Source organism: Gouania willdenowi, chromosome 17 (assembly GCF_900634775.1).
Source record: "Gouania willdenowi chromosome 17, fGouWil2.1, whole genome shotgun sequence".
NCBI lineage: Eukaryota > Metazoa > Chordata > Actinopteri > Blenniiformes > Gobiesocidae > Gouania > Gouania willdenowi.
Window position 1 is genome coordinate 1,664,335 of NC_041060.1, and position 25,151 is coordinate 1,689,485.

Sequence of the window (25,151 nt, forward strand, 5' to 3'; positions counted from 1 at the left end):
AAATATCTCACCGACGCGGTGCCAGTTCGACCTGAAACTCGGTCGGGTTCCAAATACAATAGTGTGTGTATCTGTTATTTTGGAGTAATTTGGTCATTTCAAAATGTTTATTTTAATTTTATTTCACTTCTGGAGGGCCCCTAAATGAAACCTATTCAACTTTTGACCTCAGGGTGTGAGGGGGCGCTAGCGCACCATCTTCACTACACAGCTCAAGAGTAAGAGCAAGAGTCACGTGTGCGGCCAGAGCCAATGGCTGCGCACACAGCTAAGCAGCTGTAAACACACAGATCGTTTAGACCTAAACATAGAGCTATCTGAATAGATTGTTTGAAACCATCAGACACTGGTGAGTCTTTTAGAGACACGTTTCCAACCTGTTCAAATCTCCATCTGGAAAACTGCAGATTCTCTGTGGTGCCGTGCATGGAAGCTAAGCTCTGACCACTCGGTTCAAAGGTAAAAAATGCTTTTTGTTTTTTAAAAAAAGACAGCCGAATTGTAGATAATACTTTAATTTACTTACTCACTCAGTAGTTTGGAGCTTTACGTTTTGTTTTGCGCAGTTTTGTTACTTTTCTGATTTGCGCTACAATGTCTATGGACTTTGGGGGGGATTGATGGGAAGTTGTGGGGAAGGAGTTGCCCTAGTTAGTCGGATAGGCCAGTTTTTGTTGGGAGCGGAAGAGGAACTAAAAAAAGAGGGGAAAGAGAAAAAGGAGACACCTCGACCAGTGGCTAGTAGAGTTAGCTATCCGTTTTTGTTATTTTTCGGCACTCCTCCAACCCAGTATTAGCCTGTTCTTGAGGGTAATAAAACCCGGTTCATCCGGTTAAACGGCAGCCACTCTGTGTCCTCGTCATTCGGCTAGTTAGCCCCGTAGTGTCGGGCCGCAAACGCTACAGTATTTATTTATTTGATGCGCGTTCACGGAGTTGGATGGAGACACACACACACACACGGATGATGCGCGTGCACAGAGGAGATGGGTGTAGACACACACACACACAGTATTTATAATAAAAAATATACTAAATGAGTAAAATAAAACAAAAACTAAACAATATTTATACACAAAATAAACAAAATGATTCCAGAACCACTACAATGGCAACAAAAACAATAATTATACAAATAATGCACAAAAACACAACAGAAAGATTCAAAAATACACATAATGACTCCAAAAAACATACAATACAGAAAAATACACCAAACAAAAACATATAAAAGTGAGTAAAAAACAAAACAAAAAAACACACATTTATCATGCTCATATCCCATAGAATTCAACCAGGAAAATTGCACCCACAAATATACCCCTTATGCTCCCACATAAATGCATACTTTTGACGGGCACTGTACTAGTACCTATAAAAGCAAGGGAGGCCTGGATATGTGGATGTGTGTGTGTGGAGCAAATATCTCACCGACGCAGTGCCAGTTCGACCTGAAACTCGGTCGACGGGTTCCAAATACCCCGAGTGTGTGTATCTGTTATTTTGGAGTAATTTGGTCATTTCAAAATGTTTATTTAAATTTTATTTCACTTCTGGAGGGCCCCTAAATGAAACCTATTCAACTTTTGACATCAGGGTGTGAGGGGGCGCTCGCGCACCATGTGTTAAGAGACGACTTCCGGCATCCTTTTTGAAGGCGAAACAGATGAACTGTGAATCAACTGCTATTCATCCACGTTCCAAATACCCCGAGTGTCTGCATCTGTTTTTTTGGAGTAATTTGGTGATTCAAAACAGTCAAAACATTAATTTTATAATTACGGCTCCCTCGGTAAGAGCGCGCCACTTCTGGTTCCGGGTTCATGACGTCACCGTGTCGCAGTTGTTTGAGTTAAAAAAAAAAAAAAGGTCGATATTAAAAAGGTTTTTGTACCGCTAAAAGTCATTTAAGGTAATATTTCATAGTTATTTAATATTATTCCCGTGATTCCAAACTTACTTTAAATCTCAGGTCACAGACGTCACTTCCTCCTTCATCTCCATGAGTGTGGGCGGTGCCTGTGCTGATGGTCATTACCTTATCGCTAACTTTCTGATTCTTCAGACAGAGGAATGTAACGTTATTGTGAGCGGATGGGTCCACTATGATTATTGTTTGTTCTGCTCAACGGTGAGTGTTTCTTCTCATATTCTACTATGTGCTAAGAAAGATGCTAGCAGCTGCAATGTAAACACACACACACACACACGGCTGATGCGCGTGCGTGCACTACATCGGGATGTACATGGTGAACTCACACAGAGCCGTTGAGAGAGATTTGTGACTTTGGTGTTACAAAATGTTTATTTTTTTGTGGTACTTTCGGGTCTCTCTTTTTTACACACACACACACACACACACATACAGTATTATATTATTGTTATTGCTATTCTTATATTCTTCTTTTTTTGTATTATTATTTTATCTTATAGTTACTGGTATCCTCATTGTATTATTATTATTGCTATTACCTTATTATTATATGTTGTTATTGTTTTTATTGTATTATAGTTACTGGATTTTCATTACATTATTTTGTTATTGTGAGACGGGCTACGGTGGCTCAGGTGGTAGAGGGTTGTCTTCTGATCGAGAGGTTGGGGGTTCGATCCCAGTACCTGACTGTGTCGAAGTGTCCTTGGGCAAGACACTGAACCCTAAGTTGCTCCCAGTGGTCGACTAGCGCCTTGCATGGCAGTCCTGTCCCACTGGTGTGTGAATGTGAGTGAATGAGCTGATATGTAAAGCGCTTTGAGACTGCTTCAGTGTGGTGATAAAGCGCTGGATAAAATCTAGTCCATTGTATAATTTTACTATTGTATTGAAGTTATTGCTATTCTTATAATTACTATCATTCTTTTTCATTATTAATATATATTTTTTATTATAGTTACTGGTGTTCTCATTGTATTATTAGCATTGCTATATTATCATTATATTGCCTTATAATTATTTAATATTGTTTATTATTAATATTGTTTTTAGTACATTATTATTTTGTTATTGCAATTATTTCCATTAATATCATTACATTACTTTTATTACTATTACTACTTTCACTATTATTATTATATCCCTATCAACATATTTATTATTATCAGGGCTCTACACAAACTTGTCCAGTGGTGGCACTGGTGTGACAAACTTTCTCTGTTAGTCGAGGGGTTGTACAGCATAGACATACATGCTGATGAATAGTTGACTTAACTGGCTACCGTAGTTACCGTGTCTCTCTTAACAACCTGCGACGGATCATGTGCAAGAAGCGCGCACGCATGTGTGATAGATAACGCACGGAGGAGATGGCTGGCGCACACGCAAAAAATATGCTAAATGAGTAAAATAAAACTATTAAAGCAATTATACCCCTTATGCTCCCACATGAAGGCATACTTCTGACGGGCACTGTACTAGTTGTTGATAAATCAAATTAATTATTACCTTTCTGTTTTCATCGCTTGTTCTTAATCAGGTTAGAAAACTTAGATATATATTTCAACACATTTTCATTCCAATATTACCAGCAACTCACACAACAACAATGAAAACACATAAAATAAGAGAAAAATATACTGAATAATAAAAAGAACTGACAAAATACACAAATTGACACCAAAAACACTAAGAGATGAAAATACTCACTATTACCAGCAACACACAAAATGACAACAAAGACGCGCTAAGAGGGAAAAAAAATACACAAGATCACTGAAAAATACACAAAATTAACAGAAAAACAGACAAAATGACATAAGAAACAACCAAACAACACACAAAATAAGAGAAAAATATACTGAATAATAAAAAGACTAGACAAACAAAAACACACAAAATGATGATATAAATGATCTCAATCAGAACATGAACTGAGTCTTGGTCTCACATCAGGGGATAAATGACCAGAAATGATCAAAACTATAGAAATAAATCTATTCAGGAGACAATAAATACTTTCATTCACTTATTTACTAAGTTAGATTATTTAAAACATGTTATCACTCATTCATTCCATCATTATGATCTATAGATGTTTTTACAGAATTCTGAGTAAAATAATGTAGTTGGACATAAGGAGGGACTTGGGCAGAAAAAGTTTAAGAACCACTGCTTTAAAGGGCCGGGTTTGGCCCCTGGGCCTTGAGTTTGACACATGCTCTAAAGTTTACCATCCTATCGTTTTATTTTGAAGTGGTCCTTCCTGTTTATGTGTAGATGGTGGAGGGCGTTCCAGAGAAGAGTCGTGGTCTGAAGTTTGCTGAGCAGCAGCTGCTGCGTCACGGCTGGGAACACGGTGAGACTTAAGTTCATCTCAGCATGTGATTGGTGGGGATGATTTGTCATTTTAAACTAATTGTTCCAATAATGACACTTTAAACCTTTTAACACGTTGTGTCTGTTTTTATACACTTTAATTTGTAACTTTTAACCAATTTCTGTGGTTTTTTTTAAATCCCATTTCACCACCTTTTCCTCCATTTTTAGTCACTTTGAACCTATTTTATTAGTGATTAAAACCAGGATTTTCATCTTTAAGATGACTATAATAATAATAATAAACGTTCCTGGATAACAGTGGATATTATTCAGATGAATAAATAAATGTGGTTATCGCAGATTCCTAGAACAATGGACCATCATTTTACTGACTTTGTCCTTTATTTTGGGGGTTGTGGGTAGAACAGGTTGAGAACCACTGATCTAATCTTCTGCACTTATTTCTAACTCTTCTTTTCTTCCTTTGTGTGTCAGAATGGGATCAAACTGAAAAAGACGGCAGTGGAAGACGACGACGCCGTCTCTAATAAGAAGCCTCCAAAAGCGCCGCTGGCAAAATTTAAACTTATTAGTAGACCTATGTCTAACAAAACACATTGTTATGAACCACATTTTTTAATTGCCTTTTAAAATGGACTACTTTTTAGATCATTTAGCAGCTTTTTTACTCAAAGTAACAACTTGTGCTGCTTTTAGTTGCTCTAAAAAACCAAGAAAAGTTAAAGATGTAGACGTAAACCTGTTTTGTTTATAGAAAGAGGAAAAAAACTGTTGTGACCACAGGGGGCAACAGTTCCAACTCTGAGGTTTGGTAGTAGACAATGAAGCAGAGAAAAAGTAAGTAAGTAATATTTATTTATATAGCACCTTTTACAGACAGGAGTCACAAAGTGCTTCACAGTGCATACAATACAATACAAATTACAGTTACAGTCACAAAAATATGATGGACATAAAACAACCCTTTATCACTGGAATTTTAAAATGCTTTCTGAAACAAATAGGTTTTCAGTTGGCTCTTAAAAGCATCAACGGAATCAAGCAAACGCAAGGAAAACGGAAGATCGTTCCAGAGCGTTGGCGCGACCACCTGGAAGGAGCGATCTCCTCTGGACTTGTAACGGGTACGGGAGACCATGAGCAGGTTCTGACCCTGGGACCTCAGCCTCCGGGAGGGGGTATAAGGACACAACAAGTCTCTAATGTAGGAGGGAGCCTGACCATGCAAGGCTCTGAAGGTCAGCACCAGAATTTTAAAATTGAAACGAAAAGTGACTGGGAACCAATGAAGGGCTTTTAGAATGGGAGTAATATGGGCCCTTTTGTTTGTGCGAGTCAGTGACCTCGCCGCAGAGTTTTGTACCTGCTGAAGACGAGACAGCTCCTTTTTGTTTAGACAAGAAAATAAGCTGTTACAATAGTCTAAACGGGAAGACACAAAGGCGTGGATAATCATCTCAAGATCATCTCTGGACACAAGTGAACGTAGTTTAGAGATTTTCCTCAGTTGGTAAAAACAGTTCCTTGTCAGCAGTTTAGAGTGGTGCTCTAATGACATTGCTTTGTCAAAGATAATGCCAAGATTTCTAAGGCTTGTTTTAGCAGACAAACTCAGGTCGCCCAAATACTGGTGAATCCCTGGGATAGCGTCATCGGGGGCAAACACCAGCACCTCCGTTTTGTCTGGGTTTAGTTGTAGGGAATTTGCACCGAGCCATTGTTTAACTTGCGCAAGACATTTCAGCAAAGAGCTTAATTTCTGGATCTCAGAGGGCTTAAAAGAGCAGTAAAGCTGAATATCATCCGCAAACAAATGGTAGGAAACATCATCAAAGGTCTGGATAATTTTCCCTAATGGAAAGATATAGAGTAGAAACAAAATCGGGCCCAAAACAGAGCCCTGGGGAACCCCACACAGCAAATTAGCAGGGTCAGACAGGAACTCATTTGCATAGACACTAAAACTCCTCCCCGACAAATACGAGGAGAACCACTCCAAGACTGGTCCAGACATTCCAACCAGGTCACGCAGTCTTGTCAACATGGTTTGATGATTCACAGTGTCAAATGCTGACGAGAGATCTAACAACACAAGAACAGCACATTTTCCAGAGTCCGCGGACATCATAATATCACTGGACACTTTAAGCAGGGCGGTTTCCGTGGAGTGATTCTTACGGAAACCGGACTGAAAAGTGTCGAAAATGTTGTGTTTCTCCAAGAAGGGTACCAACTGATCAGAGACAACCTTCTCCAACACTTTGGACAAAAATGGAAATTTAGAAATGGGCCTGAAGTTTTTTAAATCTGCTGGGTCCAGATTGGGCTTTTTGAGAAGTGGTTCTACAGTTGCGTGTTTGAAAGAACTGGGGAAAACACCAGTTGACAGGGAAAGGTTGATCAGATCGGTAACCCAGGGGCCAATGACATCAAAGACTTTTACAAAAAATCTACAGGGCAGAACATCAGACACACAGAAAGAGGGCTTCAAAAAGACAAAAAGAGCTCTCCTAAGGGACCTTTACTCTCCCTTAAACAGTGCACTGACACGCTCTGGTGGCTGAAGTTAAAGAGTAAATCACAGACTGTTGAAGACACACAAACCCTGAGGATAAAAGGACTTTAGGATGGAAGTCATTCAACAGTCAGTGATTTACTACTAAATGATATAAAAATCTACTAAATGATATAAAAATCTACTAAATGATGTAAAAATCTACTAAATGATGTAAAAATCTACTAAATGATCTAAAAATCTACTAAATGATATAAAAATCAGGCTGAATGTTTCACTCCAATAGAAAACAATGGGATGTTTACAGGCAGTGGGGACGTGTGACATCATCAGTCACATGATTTCAAGATGGAGGAACACAGGCTCTAAAACTGTAAAGTAGTCCTATTTTTAAAAGGTAATAAAATAAATATATAGTGCATAAGTGTGTTTTGTTGCTAGGTGATTTTAAAATGCTGTTTTTATAGGTTTTTGTGTGAAATGTATTTAAAGATGAACTGATGAATGTTTCTCCTCAGATGCACAGCTGATAAAGGCCTGCGGAGGGCGCACCGCACACAAGTACGTCTGAGATTAAACAAAGAAATCAAAGTTTGAATGACATTATTTATTATTTATTTCAGAGGAGTCAGACACGGTTTGACCATTAGCGCCAAATTAGCTCGACTGGAGCCGCAGGAGGCGGAGTTTATGGCCAAGTACGGCAAGAAGAGCCAATCAGGAAGTTTACAAACTCCGCCCACAAAGGAGGAGGAGGAGACGCACACGTGCTGTCCCTTAAAGGAGAAAAAAACCCTTTGTGGCACATATTGTGCAGCTGTTTGTTAATAAATGTGTCTGGCATTTTGCATCAGCAAATTTAACCCTGAATGGTCTAGTGAGTTAAAAATATAGAGATTTATATCGTTTATCACCATCCCGCCTCCTGACCAATCAGATGTCTTAGAAAACGAGCTGTCCAATAAAAGGAGGATCATTGTGAACGTGGATCTGATGTGACGCTGAAAGGAGAGAGAATATTTATCATTATTTACCATCACATCCTGTAGGAAACATTAATATCTACATTAGTATCTGATTAAACCTCATTCATTCATGTATTGTGTGGTGACGCTGAGCCTCAGTCCTGGAGATAATGTATAAATATTTTTCACCTTATGTCAGCTGATCTATATGAACACAGACACAATCTGAGCTTTAATAAAGTGAAACTGATCAGAGTGAAAGTTTATTCTCCATCAACTAATATTGTATAATCTCATATCAATAACACATTTATCTGCCTGTTCTTTTCTTCCTGATTTTACTGCGGAAACTGTTGTTTTTGGTCTAAATTGTGGATTTTAATTCTTCATATTTTAAAGTAATTATTCCTCATTAGTGATGTAAGTTGCTCCACAGTTTCTCTGGGATTGTGATTGGTCTGATGCTGTTAACTCCGCCCCCGTCACAGGAGCGCGCACGTAGCCAGACTGAAATCACCTGGGTTAGTGAGCGTGTTTATATCCTTCTTCATAGTACAGGGGCTAACTGAGAGGACCCCAGGAAACGTTAGGGTTTATTTAGGATCCCAATCATAAAAACTGATTTTATATAAATACATTGCATTCATTTTACATAGAATAGCTGCAAGTTTGCACTTTACAAATATTTAATTAATACACACGTCTAAATACAGAGAACATTTTATCTATAATCTATACTTTGTTTCATTTTAGTTTAATGTTGAACACTTTCAGACTTTTAAATTTTTTATTAAATGCATTGTAAATAAAATCCATTCTTAATCATTATTTTTCATCATTCTTATTCCTTTTATTATTATTAGTAGTAGTATTATATATATTTTAAAAGAATAATACTTTTGATCATTCTTGTTTCTTAAAATATTAGTTTTTCATCATTATTCTTGTTCCTACTCTTATTACATATGTTAATATTGTTTCTTTTTAATTTAAATACTTGTGACTAAAATATTTAACTATTGACAAACATTTTGTGAAAAGATGCAAAACTTCCAGATTTAACATAATATTACTGAAATTGTAATAATGAACACGTCATTTTAAACAATTGTAGGTATTAATACCGACTTAAAGCTAAAAAATCAAACATCGCCCTTTCAAAATAAAAGCATCTTGTCATCCATTAGGGCTCTTGTTTTGAAATAAAAAGGAAGTTTAGACACGTCATTTCGAAGCGTTCTATAAATGACGAGTTACATTTATGAGCCTATAAATACGTCAGTTTGACTGAACAGACACATCACAGCAGCTGCTTTAAACGGAGACAATCATATCTTTGCTAAACATCACAGAAAAACTGATACAATGGAGACGAAAAACACACAAGGAAATTGTTACCAACCAGGTCAAGGTCCTAATAGGAAGAAAAACTACCAGCGCGAGAAACGAGCTCGGAAGCGCGCGAGAGAACGGGCTGCTCTGCTCCAAACTCAGGGAGATGTCTCCACTGAGTCTGTGGTTGTTACCAGCCCTGTGGAGGTTCAGGTAAAACCAATAGTCCAAACCCTGCATGAAGAAGAACAGGTTGGGCTTAATGAAGAAGCAATAGCAGTCGCTCAGGAGTCTGTGGTTGCTACCAGCCCTGTGGAGGTTCACGTCCCCCATGCAGAAGAACAGGTTGGGCTTAATGAAGAAGCAATAGCAGTCGCTCAGGAGTCTGTGGTTGCTACCAGCCCTGTGGAGGTTCACGTCCCCCATGCAGAAGAACAGGTTGGGCTTAATGAAGAAGCAATAGCAGTCGCTCAGGAGTCTGTGGTTGCTACCAGCCCTGTGGAGGTTCACGTCCCCCATGCAGAAGAACAGGTTGGGCTTAATGAAGAAGCAATAGCAGTCGCTCAGGAGTCTGTGGTTGCTACCAGCCCTGTGGAGATTCACGTCCCCCATGCAGAAGAACAGGTTGGGCTTAATGAAGAAGCAATAGCAGTCGCTCAGGAGTCTGTGGTTGCTACCAGCCCTGTGGAGGTTCACGTCCCCCATGCAGAAGAACAGGTTGGGCTTAATGAAGAAGCAATAGCAGTCGCTCAGGAGTCTGTGGTTGTTACCAGCCCTGTGGAGGTTCACGTCCCCCATGCAGAAGAACAGGTTGGGCTTAATGAAGAAGCAATAGCAGTCGCTCAGGAGTCTGTGGTTGCTACCAGCCCTGTGGAGGTTCACGTCCCCCATGCAGAAGAACAGGTTGAGCTTAATGGAGAAGCAATAGAAGTTGCTGAGGAGGTCACTGAGCTCAGTTTTTCAGTGGTTCATCGATCAGAAGACCAGGAGATTTCACAGCCCCAATTGGATTTTCTGATCCACAAGATGGAGAACCAGGAGAAGGACATCGATGCCCTCAAAGAGTCTGTGGTGCAGTTCCACCAAACCTTAAAGGACCAGACAATTCAGTGGCAGAAAAACTTGGACATCATCTTGGAAGCTCAGGAGAAAAACAGACAGGATATAAAGTACATCAGAGAGCAGATGGAAAAGGAAAAAAATTCTCCCAAAAAGGAAAATTTTTTTCAGCAACTCGTCAAAAATGTGAGGAAGCTGTGGCAGAAGATGAAACAGATTGTGATTGGCTCCAAGCAGACACCATGAAAACATCAGTCACATCTAAATGTTAAAAAGTATTTCAATCAAAATACTTTTTTGATTGAAATACTTTGCATCAGAACGCTGAGAAACAGTCATGTGACTCCAACACACAGCCGCCATGACACCAGAAACAGCTGAGTCAGTGTTTGAATGCAAAAAAAAATAAATAAAAATTTTAAACCCAATAAATTGTGTTTTGAACACTTTTTTATTTAAGTTTAAAAAGTTTTGATGCTCTTGTTTTTTTTTATTTTATTGAATCATTTTAACACAAAAGTTCCAAAGGGAAACTCTGAAGATTTGCCTCTGTGTGTTTGTTGCCCCCTGGCGGTTGTTATTGCACTATTTCTACTGTACTGTTCATACCTGTCAAGTTTTGGATTTCAAAATAAGGGAAATTTTCTGGCGCCCACTACAAGCCGTTTCTCCCGCTCATCCAAGTATCTCTTATATTTTAATATAAATGTACAATAAATCTAAAATACCCACTTATTAAATATAATTATGTGATTATAATCTGGTAGGTCGACATTTATTGACATCAAAATGTTGCGATAAAAAGCCATCATCAATGGATCAAAGATGACTTGCGCTGCCATGACAACCACCCGGAAAATAGTGATTTATTCACCGTAATGGGTGAAATAAGCCGATGTTTGAGGAATATGATCCTGTTCTAAAGGTGTGTTCAGTCTTTAGTGATTATAATCTGGTACTTTTCTTTGTTCAGTGAAACCCTCTAATTTATTTTATTTTATCAATATTTTCTGTGGCAGACAAATTCATTGATTTTCAATGTATTTTATTTTGTTAAGCGCTTTGAGACGATGTTGTATTCTGTGCTTTATAAATAAAGTTGAGTTGAGAACATGTTGATGATTATCAAGAGTCATACGTTCAATATGTCACATTGCCAACAGAAACAAATATATTGTCATTAAATGTTCAAAGAACTTTTGATTTGTTTAAATTAAATAAATAATGATTATTATCCATAACATCGTCAGCAGAGTTTTGTTTAAGGTCTTAATGACCTTCAGTCCATTCCAAAATTTGGTTAATTTAAACTTTTTTTTTTTTTTTTTTACAGTGGTTCCCAACCAGGGGTACGTGTACATATCGCACAGACACATCTGTTAATTTAGTTTCTAACAATATAGGACAAATTTGGCACAAGCGCAGACATTTTCTTTATCCTTTGATAATAATTGTTGACACAACTCTTTAAAATACATCAAAAAAGTTAAACTCGAAATCTAAAATAGCCAAAAACATCAGAAATAGATGAGAAAAACTCTTAAATCTGTGTTTTATGTTAAAGCAGATGCAAGAAAGCCTTCAGATGAGTGTGCAATTATATATAAAAAAAAAAAACCTGATGTATAACATGAACTAAGGGGTACTCGCATTAAAAATAGTATGAATTAGGGATACATGGGACTGAAAAGTTTGGAAAACACTGCTGTAAATTACAGAAATATATCATTTATGTGTATTTAAGTTGAACTAAAAGATTATGACTTACCGGTAATACAGCCCCAGTAACACAAGTAGTTCCAGTTTATGATGGCAGTTTATTTCATTCTTAATACACCAATGTATTTCACACACAATAATGATTTTTTTTTGGTTTTACAGATAATTTAATTAAAAAAAAACCTAAAAGATAAAAAAAACCATTTGCATATTGTAACAAAGAAACCTGCTTCCACTATTAGGAAAGCTTTTATACTTTTACACATTGCTCTAGTTTTGGGAAGTAAATGTGTAAATAATTACAAAAGGTTTGTTATTCTGGAAATTACTGCAGATATATGTATACATTTTACAGATACAGCCTGTACACAGTACACACAGTAGTGTACACTGTACCATAGCATAGCAAATAACCCCTTATGAAATAATGATGAGACTGGGTGTAAAATAGGGACTGCAGGGGAAAAATAGGTCTGAATGATGCATCAACCTCCTGCTCAAAAATAGAAAAAAATAAAAAACATAAAAAATGTGCAAACGAATTCAGTGGACTTGACATTCATTGAAGATAAAATAGTCAGGGCGAGCGAGAGAGAGAGAGAGAGAGAGCATGTAGACCTGCTTCTGTGATGCTGATACAGTAAAAATGGCAAATGCACTTGATTTATAGAACACTTTTATGACCAGTGAATAATTCACAAAGAGCTTTACAACATCAGCTCATCCACACACACACACTCACTAGGGCTGGGACGATACAGTTCACGATACGATATGATAGACGATGACGAGATAACGATACAATTTAGAAAAAAGACCAAAAAAAATTGGAGTTGAAAGAATACGTAAATGAATATTATTTGACTTTAACTCTTATCTTTTTCAACTATAATAATATATATAAAATTAAACAATATTGCACGAGAGGTCGTGCTGTTGTACTGAAATATCAGGTGTGAATTGGTCATAGATAATCACAACAGCACGACCTTCAGTGTGATATTGCTTTTATACAACACTTGTACAAGTGCATTTTATTAGTTAACAGGGATTATGATTATGCTTTTTTTATTTAATAATTTCTTTGGCTCCACCAAAAACAAAGGGGTCCACAAATGGACGGGAAACAAGGCTGTTTCCATGGCAACACAAACATTTTCTGATGTTTATTAGAACACCTGAACAGTGGAGTGATAATGTCTGTAAAAAGTCCCAGTGCTGTTGTTGCTTCATATCAGAACTCATGGAAATGATCTTGTCCAATCAAATTACTTTATACATATATATATATATATATATATATATATATATATATATATATATATATATGTATAATTAACAAAAATGAGACCAATTGTTCCTATTTGAAGAGCAAAAAGTGCCACTCTGCAAATAAAACAGGGGCAGTGGTGGAACTACTGGTTATGGAACGGGCTTATAACTGTAGGGTTGCCGGTTTGAATTCCATTGAGCAAGTCTCAGACCTCATTGCTCTCAGAACTCTCTTGAGAAAGATCTATTAATAAAAGCAATGAATGTGTGTGTGTGTGTGTGTGTGTGTGTGTGTGTGTTCTTCTATTTTCTGGCATACATTCAATATAAAAAAAATGCTTTTGACATTTGTTCCAGTTAATATTGTATTGGACATAAAACTTCACAGATTTATTAAAAAAGAAAATTAAGCTTTGATTTGTTTTGAAATGAAACATCAGCCACTGAACCAAATACAAAAATATCTCTGCGGATCAGGATCAAACTGACCTGAGACTTTCAACATGGCTGCTGCTTGGTTCTAGGGTGTGCAACGTCAGATTTGTTTGGACACCCAACCCTCACGCCCCACGTCGACTGACTCAGTGTTGATCTCATCAGTCCTACCTCTACAGTGATGATGTCATGAGTTATAACATTGGTCCTACCTAGCCAATCACTGAACACCGTAGCCATGTGCGCGCCATAGCCAATGAGTGGAGAGCCCACCCCCATGCCCCACCAATTTTGGAACATTGGAACATTGGTCCTTCCTCAACAGTGACTTTTGCTTGTGGAACATGTGCATGGCTGCTGCTAGGTTTAAGGATGTGCTTCGTCGGATTTGTTTGGACTGCAATGATATCATTAATAAATGATATCTTACAAATTCCATGTGCATCCTAACTGACTGTTGTGGATCAATGACACTAAACGAGTCTGTTCAGGTATGAGGAGATCTGGATCCATGAGGACAACAAACTCGGGGTTCAACTCCCTACAGAGTCCTTGCTAAACGCCAAAATAAATGAAAACACAATTATCACTCTACACATTTCACAACAAACTTCAATGTTCCTGACGTTGCACCTTCAAACACAACCTCATTTAACATCCATGAAAAAGCTACTGGCCCCTCCCACTTTTCTATCGCGATACATACTTTCTACTGGCACTGACCAATAAAAACCCAGCAAAAACAGAAAGTGACAATTCATGGGACCAAATCATTTTGTCATCATGACATTCTTCAAAAAAAACTTCCCATCTTTGCATAACAAGTTTTTTTAAACCTCAAACTAGAACATTCTACACAACCCAGATTTAAGATATGGCTGGTTTTTTTTCAAGAATTTTGGTATGTTGACATTTCCTGGCATCAGTTTAGTGTTTTGGTTGTCGACTATTTCAGTCAATAAATAAAGTTTCTGCATATGTGGGGATGATCGTCCAATCCAGAGGTGAACTTTATTTACTTTTTATTTCTTTCCATTGCTTATTTATGAAGCAGTTCTACTAAAGCAGTGGTTCCCAAACACTCCACTATCCCGTAGCCAGGAACCCCTTCAGACATTTAACCTGAAGCCATGTACCCCTTAATCCTGCACTTAAAATACATAAAAATGTAATGTGATATACAGTATAATGTAGCCCTACAGTGGATTTTACCTATCCTGTTGAGGAATAATAATTATAATAATAATAACTACAATATTTGCATTTTATGAAGAAAATGCAAGTGAAGATGCAGATTCTGGCTCACGTCACACTGCATTAGCTTATCATTGGCATTAGCTAGCATTAACCTACCAATAGCAATAACATAGCGGTAGCATTAACATAGCATCAACATTAACATTAGCATAGCAATAACATAGCGGTGATTTGGGGAAATTTTGTGGAATAATTTCAAGACAATTGCAGGATATTGGAAGAATTTAGAGTTATTTTAACAATATGAGATTAAAAATGATAATATGATATAAGTGTGGAGAAAATGTGAGCAATGTTTATATTGTGGAGTTTCATTGAATTTGTGTATTATTTTGGGGAAATCTACGACTGATTTGGTCGGTAATTTACACAATCATTCATGGTTTCTCTAAATTTTGAAAAGGTGGTAAAATGGGATTTTGGAAAGTAAAGTGGCCAAAAATGGTTCAGAGTCTCAATATTTGCTTAAAAGTGGCAGAAATAGGAGGGTGGGGGTAATGTAATTTAAAAAGTAAGAACAATGAGTTTAAACTGGCAAATTATGGGCCATGGCCAATTGTAAATGTGGTTTAATAAACGTGAAATATAATGAAAAGAGATTAAAAGTGACAATAATGGGTCAACATGTCTGACATTAGGTGGAAAAATCGGTGGAAAGGGTTAATAAGTGACGAAAATGTCTAGAAAGTAAAAAAAAATGTGCAGAAAAGACATTGAAATGTGATGTGTAGCAGACAAAGGGTAAAAATAAGCAAAAATGGGCTGAAATTGTTCAGAAAATATTCTTAGTTTCTTGAAGGCAGTGGCTTAAATCACCTGTAATTAGTCACACTTTTTGGTCACTTCATCACTTTATCTCTTCAGTGACGTGACGAGCGGTGAATAATATGAATAAAATGTGTCTGAGGAGACGTGTCAGCAGCGTAAGATGTCTGCATAGAGTCCTCCTGTTACACTGGATATAAATACAGTAAATGCTGCTTGATATCGCATCATTTATATTGATTTTTAATGTAAAATTGTCGCCAGAATCATCTCTACGTCCTAAAAAATGTCATAAAAAACACTGATGCGGGACGTGAACCCACGACCCGTCACTTTGAAGAGGAGCGTCACAATTCACTGTGACATTATATCTTCAAAGAGACGTGATCTACAGATTTAACTGTATAACAATATAAAAAAACAATCGAGGCTTAAAAATGTATTAATTTAAATGATCATCTCCTCCTTTATATTATCTACAGGTTTGTAGTCAGTGAACTTTACTACAGACGTCAGTAGATGTTTTAATGTAGATCAACCTCTCAGTGTGTTTCACTTAATGATCTACATCTATAATGTTAGAAAGAAAACTACCGTTTGCACAAAACAAACAAAAACGTAAAGCAACACAACAATAATGGTGTGAACACGTGTGTGATGTTACTAATGTGTTTCAGAGAAAAGTGTTAAGGTTTATTAAAGTGTTCAGGTGGGCGGAGCCAGGTAGAAACCCAGGGTTTCCTCATTTCAGCCTGAACATAGTCGGAGTTTTAACATAACCCGCTTTATGGAATAAACCTCAGAATAACACTACAATGGCAACAACAAACAATAATTAAAACAAAAAATATAAAAATTAGTAAAAAAAAAAAAAAAAACCAACGCATGTCTCAGAATTTAACCAGGGAAACTGAACACGTTATTTTACTTTGCACCTGCAAATATGCCCCTTAATAATGCTACAGAGTATGTTATTATTATGTCCGTAATTGACAACTCTCCTGAAGCGCTCACTATATGAATGCATACTTCCACTGTACTAGTCTATATTATAATACAAGGGAGGTCTGTGTGTGTGGATGGATGTGTGTGTGTGTGGAGCAAATATCTCACCGACGCGGTGCCAGTTCGACCTGAAACTCGGTCGACGGGTTCCAAATACAATAGTGTGTTTATCTGTCATTTTGGAGTAATTTGGTCATTTCAAAATGTTTATTTAAATTTTATTTCACTTCTGGAGGGCCCCGAAATGAAACCTATTCAACTTTTGACCTTAGGGTGTGAGGGGGCGCTAGCGCACCATCTTCACTACACAGCTCAAGAGTAAGAGCAAGAGTCACGTGTGCGGCCAGAGCCAATGGCTGCGCACACAGCTGTAAACACACAGATCGTTTAGACCTAAACATAGAGCTATCTGAATAGATTGTTTGAAACCATCAGACACTGGTGAGTCTTTTAGAGACACGTTTCCAACCTGTTCAAATCTCCATCTGGAAAACTGCAGATTCTCTGTGGTGCCGTGCATGGAAGCTAAGCTCTGACCACTCGGTTCAAAGGTAAAAAATGCTTTTTGTTTTTTTTAAAAAGACAGCCGAATTGTTGATAATACTTTAATTTACTTACTCACTCATGTAGTTTGGAGCTTTACGTTTTGTTTTGCGCAGTTTTGTTACTTTTCTGATTTGCGCTACAATGTCTATGGAGTTTTGTTATCAGCGTCTCAAACATTCACGGGAACACACAAGGTATTGTAGCGACCCTGCAGGACTTTGGGGGGGATTGATGGGAAGTTGTGGGGAAGGAGTTGCCCTAGTTAGTCGGATAGGCCAGTTTTTGTTGGGAGCGGAAGAGGAACTAAAAAAAGAGGGGAAAGAGAAAAAGGAGACACCTCGACCAGTGGCTAGTAGAGTTAGCTATCCGTTTTTGTTATTTTTCGGCACTCCTCCAACCCAGTATTAGCCTGTTGTTGAGGGTAATAAAACCCGGTTCATCCGGTTAAACGGCAGCCACTCTGTGTCCTCGTCATTCGGCTAGTTAGCCCCGTAGTGTCGGGCCGCAAACGCTACAGTATTTATTTATTTGATGCGCGTTCACGGAGTTGGATGGAGACACACACACACGGATGATGCGCGTGCACAGAGGAGATGGGTGTAGACACACACACACACAGTATTTATAATAAAAATATACTAAATGAGTAAAATAAAACAAAAACTAAACAATATTTATACACAAAATAAACAAAATGATTCCAGAACCACTACAATGGCAACAAAAACAATAATTATACAAATAATGCACAAAAACACAACAGAAAGATTCAAAAATACACCTAATGACTCCAAAAAACATACAATACAGAAAAATACACCAAACAAAAACATATAAAAGTGAGTAAAAAACAAAACAAAAAAACACATTTATCATGCTCATATCCCATAGAATTCAACCAGGAAAATTGCACCCACATTTTGCACCCGCAAATATACCCCTTATGCTCCCACATAAATGCATACTTTTGACGGGCACTGTACTAGTACCTATAAAAGCAAGGGAGGCCTGGATATGTGGATGTGTGTGTGTGGAGCAAATATCTCACCGACGCAGTGCCAGTTCGACCTGAAACTCGGTCGACGGGTTCCAAATACCCCGAGTGTGTGTATCTGTTATTTTGGAGTAATTTGGTCATTTCAAAATGTTTATTTAAATTTTATTTCACTTCTGGAGGGCCCCTAAATGAAACCTATTCAACTTTTGACATCAGGGTGTGAGGGGGCGCTCGCGCACCATGTGTTAAGAGACGACTTCCGGCATCCTTTTTGAAGGCGAAACAGATGAACTGTGAATCAACTGCTATTCATCCACGTTCCAAATACCCCGAGTGTCTGCATCTGTTTTTTTGGAGTAATTTGGTGATTCAAAACAGTCAAAACATTAATTTTATTATTACGGCTCCCTCGGTAAGAGCGCGCCACTTCCGGTTCCGGGTTCATGACGTCACCGTGTCGCAGTTGTTTGAGTTAAAAAAAAAAAAAAAAAATAAGGTCGATATTAAAAAGGTTTTTGTACCGCTAAAAGTCATTTAAGGTAATATTTCATAGTTATTTAATATTATTCCCGTGATTCCAAACTTACTTTAAATCTCAGGTCACAGACGTCACTTCCTCCTTCATCTCCATGAGTGTGGGCGGTGCCTGTGCTGATGGTCATTACCTTATCGCTAACTTTCTGATTCTTCAGACAGAGGAATGTAACGTTATTGTGAGCGGATGGGTCCACTATGATTATTGTTTGTTCTGCTCAACGGTGAGTGTTTCTTCTCATATTCTACTATGTGCTAAGAAAGATGCTAGCAGCTGCAATGTAAACACACACACACACACACGGCTGATGCGCGTGCGTGCACTACATCGGGATGTACATGGTGAACTCACACAGAGCCGTTGAGAGAGATTTGTGACTTTGGTGTTACAAAACGTTTATTTTTTTGTGGTACTTTCGGGTCTCTCTTTTTTACACACACACACACACACACACACACACACACACACACACACACACACACACACACACACACACACACACACACACACAGTATTATATTATTGTTATTGCTATTCTTATATTCTTCTTTTTTTGTATTATTATTTTATCTTATAGTTACTGGTATCCTCATTGTATTATTATTATTGCTATTACCTTATTATTATATGTTGTTATTGTTTTTATTGTATTATAGTTACTGGATTTTCATTACATTATTTTGTTATTGTGAGACGGGCTACGGTGGCTGAGGTGGTAGAGGGTTGTCTTCTGATCGAGAGGTTGGGGGTTCGATCCCAGTACCTGACTGTGTCGAAGTGTCCTTGGGCAAGACACTGAACCCTAAGTTGCTCCCAGTGGTCGACTAGCGCCTTGCATGGCAGTCCTGTCCCACTGGTGTGTGAATGTGAGAGTGAATGAGCTGATATGTAAAGCGCTTTGAGACTGCTTCAGTGTGGTGATAAAGCGCTGGATAAAATCTAGTCCATTGTATAATTTTATTATTGTATTGAAGTTATTGCTATTCTTATAATTACCATTATTGTTTTTCATTATTAATATATATTTTTTATTATAGTTACTGGTGTTCTCATTGTATTATTAGCATTGCTATATTATCATTATATTGCCTTATAATTATTTAATATTGTTTATTATTAATATTGTTTTTAGTACATTATTATTTTGTTATTGCAATTATTGCCATTAATATCATTACATTACTTTTATTACTATTACTACTTTCACTATTATTATTATATCCCTATCAACATATTTATTATTATCAGGGCTCTACACAAACTTGTCCAGTGGTGGCACTGGTGTGACAAACTTTCTCTGTTAGTCGAGGGGTTGTACAGCATAGACATACATGCTGATGAATAGTTGACTTAACTGGCTACCGTAGTTACCGTGTCTCTCTTAACAACCTGCGACGGATCATGTGCAAGAAGCGCGCACGCATGTGTGATAGATAACGCACGGAGGAGATGGCTGGCGCACACGCAAAAAATATGCTAAATGAGTAAAATAAAACTATTAAAGCAATTATACCCCTTATGCTCCCACATGAAGGCATACTTCTGACGGGCACTGTACTAGTTGTTGATAAATCAAATTAATTATTACCTTTCTGTTTTCATCGCTTGTTCTTAATCAGGTTAGAAAACTTAGATATATATTTCAACACATTTTCATTCCAATATTACCAGCAACTCACACAACAACAATGAAAACACATAAAATAAGAGAAAAATATATGAATAATAAAAAGAACTGACAAAATACACAAATTGACACCAAAAACACTAAGAGATGAAAATACTCACTATTACCAGCAACACACAAAATGACAACAAAGACGCGCTAAGAGGGAAAAAAAAATACACAAGATCACTGAAAAATACACAAAATTAACAGAAAAACATACAAAATGACATAAGAAACAACCAAACAACACACAAAATAAGAGAAAAATATACTGAATAATAAAAAGACTAGACAAACAAAAACACACAAAATGATGATATAAATGATCTCAATCAGAACATGAACTGAGTCTTGGTCTCACATCAGGGGATAAATGACCAGAAATGATCAAAACTATAGAAATAAATCTATTCAGGAGACAATAAATACTTTCATTCACTTATTTACTAAGTTAGATTATTTAAAACATGTTATCACTCATTCATTCCATCATTATGATCTATAGATGTTTTTACAGAATTCTGAGTAAAATAATGTAGTTGGACATAAGGAGGGACTTGGGCAGAAAAGTTTAAGAACCACTGCTTTAAAGGGCCGGGTTTGGCCCCTGGGCCTTGAGTTTGACACATGCTCTAAAGTTTACCATCCTATCGTTTATTTTGAAGTGGTCCTTCCTGTTTATGTGTAGATGGTGGAGGGCGTTCCAGAGAAGAGTCGTGGTCTGAAGTTTGCTGAGCAGCAGCTGCTGCGTCACGGCTGGGAACACGGTGAGACTTAAGTTCATCTTAGCATGTGATTGGTGGGGATGATTTGTCATTTTAAACTAATTGTTCCAATAATGACACTTTAAACCTTTTAACACGTTGTGTCTGTTTTTATACACTTTAATTTGTAACTTTTAACCAATTTCTGTGGTTTTTTTAAATCCCATTTCACCACCTTTTCCTCCATTTTTAGTCACTTTGAACCTATTTTATTAGTGATTAAAACCAGGATTTCCATCTTTAAGATGACTATAATAATAATAATAATAATAAATGTTCCTGGATAACAGTGGATATTATTCAGATGAATAAATAAATGTGGTTATCACAGATTCCTAGAACAATGGACCATCATTTTACTGACTTTGTCCTTTATTTTGGGGGTTGTGGGTAGAACAGGTTGAGAACCACTGATCTAATCTTCTGCACTTATTTCTAACTCTTCTTTTCTTCCTTTGTGTGTCAGAATGGGATCAAACTGAAAAAGACGGCAGTGGAAGACGACGACGCCGTCTCTAATAAGAAGCCTCCAAAAGCGCCGCTGGCAAAATTTAAACTTATTAGTAGACCTATGTCTAACAAAACACATTGTTATGAACCACATTTTTTAATTGCCTTTTAAAATGGACTACTTTTTAGATCATTTAGCAGCTTTTTTACTCAAAGTAACAACTTGTGCTGCTTTTAGTTGCTCTAAAAAACCAAGAAAAGTTAAAGATGTAGACGTAAACCTGTTTTGTTTATAGAAAGAGGAAAAAAACTGTTGTGACCACAGGGGGCAACAGTTCCAACTCTGAGGTTTGGTAGTAGACAATGAAGCAGAGAAAAAGTAAGTAATATTTATTTATATAGCACCTTTTACAGACAGGAGTCACAAAGTGCTTCACAGTGCATACAATACAATACAAATTACAGTTACAGTCACAAAAATATGATGGACATAAAACAACCCTTTATCACTGGAATTTTAAAATGCTTTCTGAAACAAATAGGTTTTCAGTTGGCTCTTAAAAGCATCAACGGAATCAAGCAAACGCAAGGAAAACGGAAGATCGTTCCAGAGCGTTGGCGCGACCACCTGGAAGGAGCGATCTCCTCTGGACTTGTAACGGGTACGGGAGACCATGAGCAGGTTCTGACCCTGGGACCTCAGCCTCCGGGAGGGGGTATAAGGACACAACAAGTCTCTAATGTAGGAGGGAGCCTGACCATGCAAGGCTCTGAAGGTCAGCACCAGAATTTTAAAATTGAAACGAAAAGTGACTGGGAACCAATGAAGGGCTTTTAGAATGGGAGTAATATGGGCCCTTTTGTTTGTGCGAGTCAGTGACCTCGCCGCAGAGTTTTGTACCTGCTGAAGACGAGACAGCGCCTTTTTGTTTAGACAAGAAAATAAGCTGTTACAATAGTCTAAACGGGAAGACACAAAGGCGTGGATAATCATCTCAAGATCATCTCTGGACACAAGTGAACGTAGTTTAGAGATTTTCCTCAGTTGGTAAAAACAGTTCCTTGTCAGCAGTTTAGAGTGGTGCTCTAATGACATTGCTTTGTCAAAGATAATGCCAAGATTTCTAAGGCTTGTTTTAGCAGACAAACTCAGGTCGCCCAAATACTGGTGAATCCCTGGGATAGCGTCATCGGGGGCAAACACCAGCACCTCCGTTTTGTCTGGGTTTAGTTGTAGGGAATTTGCACCGAGCCATTGTTTAACTTGCGCAAGACATTTCAGCAGAGAGCTTAATTTCTGGATCTCAGAGGGCTTAAAAGTGCAGTAAAGCTGAATATCATCCGCAAACAAATGGTAGGAAACATCATCAAAGGTCTGGATAATTTTCCCTAATGGAAAGATATAGAGTAGAAACAAAATCGGGCCCAAAACAGAGCCCTGGGGAACCCCACACAGCAAATTAGCAGGGTCAGACAGGAACTCATTTGCATAGACACTAAAACTCCTCCCCGACAAATACGAGGAGAACCACTCCAAGACTGGTCCAGACATTCCAACCAGGTCACGCAGTCTTGTCAACATGGTTTGATGATTCACAGTGTCAAATGCTGACGAGAGATCTAACAACACAAGAACAGCACATTTTCCAGAGTCCTGCGGACATCATAATATCACTGGACACTTTAAGCAGGGGCGGTTTCCGTGGAGTGATTCTTACGGAAACCGGACTGAAAAGTGTCGAAAATGTTGTGTTTTCTCCAAGAAGGGTACCAACTGATCAGAGACAAACCTTCTCCAACACTTTGGACAAAAATGAAAATTTAGAATGGGCCTGAAGTTTTTTAAATCTGCTGGGTCCAGATTGGGCTTTTTGAGAAGTGGTTCTACAGTTGCGTGTTTGAAAGAACTGGGGAAACACCAGTTGACAGGGAAAGGTTGATCAGATCGGTAACCCAGGGGCCAATGACATCAAAGACTTTTACAAAAAATCTACAGGGCAGAACATCAGACACACAGAAAGAGGGCTTCAAAAGACCAAAAAGAGCTCTCCTAAGGACCTTTACTCTCCCTTAAACAGTGCACTGACACGCTCTGGTGGCTGAAGTTAAAGAGTAAATCACAGACTGTTGAAGACACACAAACCCTGAGGATAAAAGGACTTTAGGATGGAAGTCATTCAACAGTCAGTGATTTACTACTAAATGATCTAAAAATCTACTAAATGATGTAAAAATCTACTAAATGATCTAAAAATCTACTAACTGATATAAAAATCAGGCTGAATGTTTCACTCCATAGAAAACAATGGGATGTTTACAGGCAGTGGGGACGTGTGACATCATCAGTCACATGATTTCAAGATGGAGGAACACAGGCTCTAAAACTGTAAGTTAGTCCTATTTTTAAAGGTAATAAATAAATATATAGTGCATAAGTGTGTTTTGTTGCTAGGTGATTTTAAAATGCTTGTTTTTATAGGTTTTTGTGTGAAATGTATTTAAAGATGAACTGATGAATGTTTCTCCTCAGATGCACAGCTGATAAAGGCCTGCGGAGGGCGCACCGCACACAAGTACGTTGAGATTAAACAAAGAAATCAAAGTTTGAATGACATTATTCTTTATTTCAGAGGAGTCAGACACGGTTTGACCATTAGCGCCAAATTAGCTCGACTGGAGCCGCAGGAGGCGGAGTTTATGGCCAAGTACGGCAAGAAGAGCCATCAATCAGGAAGTTTACAAACTCCGCCCACAAAGGAGGAGGAGGAGACGCACCGTGCTGTCCCTTAAAGGAGAAAAAAACCCTTTGTGCACTATTGTGCAGCTGTTTGTTAATAAATGTGTCTGGCATTTTGCATCAGCAAATTTAACCCTGAATGGTCTAGTGAGTTAAAAATATAGAGATTTATATCGTTTATCAGCATCCCGCCTCCTGACCAATCAGATGTCTTAGAAAATGAGCTGTCCAATAAAAGGAGGATCATTGTGAACGTGGATCTGATGTGACGCTGAAAGGAGAGAGAATATTTATCATTATTTACCATCACATCCTGTAGGAAACATTAATATCTACATTAGTATCTGATTAAACCTCATTCATTCATGTATTGTGTGGTGACGCTGAGCCTCAGTCCTGGAGATAATGTATAAATATTTTTCACCTTATGTCAGCTGATCTATATGAACACAGACACAATCTGAGCTTTAATAAAGTGAAACTGATCAGAGTGAAAGTTTATTCTCCATCAACTAATATTGTATAATCTCATATCAATAACACATTTATCTGCCTGTTCTTTTCTTCCTGATTTTACTGCGGAAACTGTTGTTTTTGGTCTAAATTGTGGATTTTAATTCTTCATATTTTAAAGTAATTATTCCTCATTAGTGATGTAAGTTGCTCCACAGTTTCTCTGGGATTGTGATTGGTCTGATGCTGTTAACTCCGCCCCCGTCACAGGAGCGCGCACGTAGCCAGACTGAAATCACCTGGGTTAGTGAGCGTGTTTATATCCTTCTTCATAGTACAGGGGCTAACTGAGAGGACCCCAGGAAACGTTAGGGTTTATTTAGGATCCCAATCATAAAAA

The 25,151-nt window shown here is 37.8% G+C and overlaps 1 protein-coding gene and 2 long non-coding RNA genes across 4 annotated transcripts; all 3 read left to right on the forward strand.

The window, feature by feature from the left end:
* The first annotated feature begins 249 nt into the window (after nucleotides 1-249).
* Nucleotides 250-5,108, forward strand: LOC114479462 (uncharacterized). Its single transcript, XR_003675995.1, has 3 exons — nucleotides 250-459; nucleotides 4,214-4,292; nucleotides 4,751-5,108. It is a non-coding gene; the product is annotated as an uncharacterized LOC114479462 (long non-coding RNA).
* A 3,910-nt stretch (nucleotides 5,109-9,018) lies between these two features.
* Nucleotides 9,019-10,549, forward strand: LOC114479479 (protein Ycf2-like). Of its 2 annotated transcripts, none has more exons than XM_028473175.1 (2): nucleotides 9,019-9,340; nucleotides 9,527-10,549. In XM_028473175.1, exons 1-2 carry the CDS (start codon nucleotides 9,122-9,124, stop codon nucleotides 10,391-10,393), a joined length of 1,086 nt encoding a protein of 361 aa, XP_028328976.1. In that variant the 5' UTR covers nucleotides 9,019-9,121; the 3' UTR covers nucleotides 10,394-10,549. The 2 variants fall into 2 exon arrangements, with proteins under 2 accessions (XP_028328976.1, XP_028328975.1); XM_028473174.1 differs by having other exon boundaries at nucleotides 9,020-9,340; nucleotides 9,434-10,548.
* Nucleotides 10,550-16,965: 6,416 nt separating this feature from the next.
* On the forward strand, nucleotides 16,966-21,935 carry LOC114479798 (uncharacterized). Its single transcript, XR_003676020.1, has 3 exons — nucleotides 16,966-17,151; nucleotides 21,036-21,114; nucleotides 21,578-21,935. It is a non-coding gene; the product is annotated as an uncharacterized LOC114479798 (long non-coding RNA).
* Nucleotides 21,936-25,151: the final 3,216 nt, after the last annotated feature.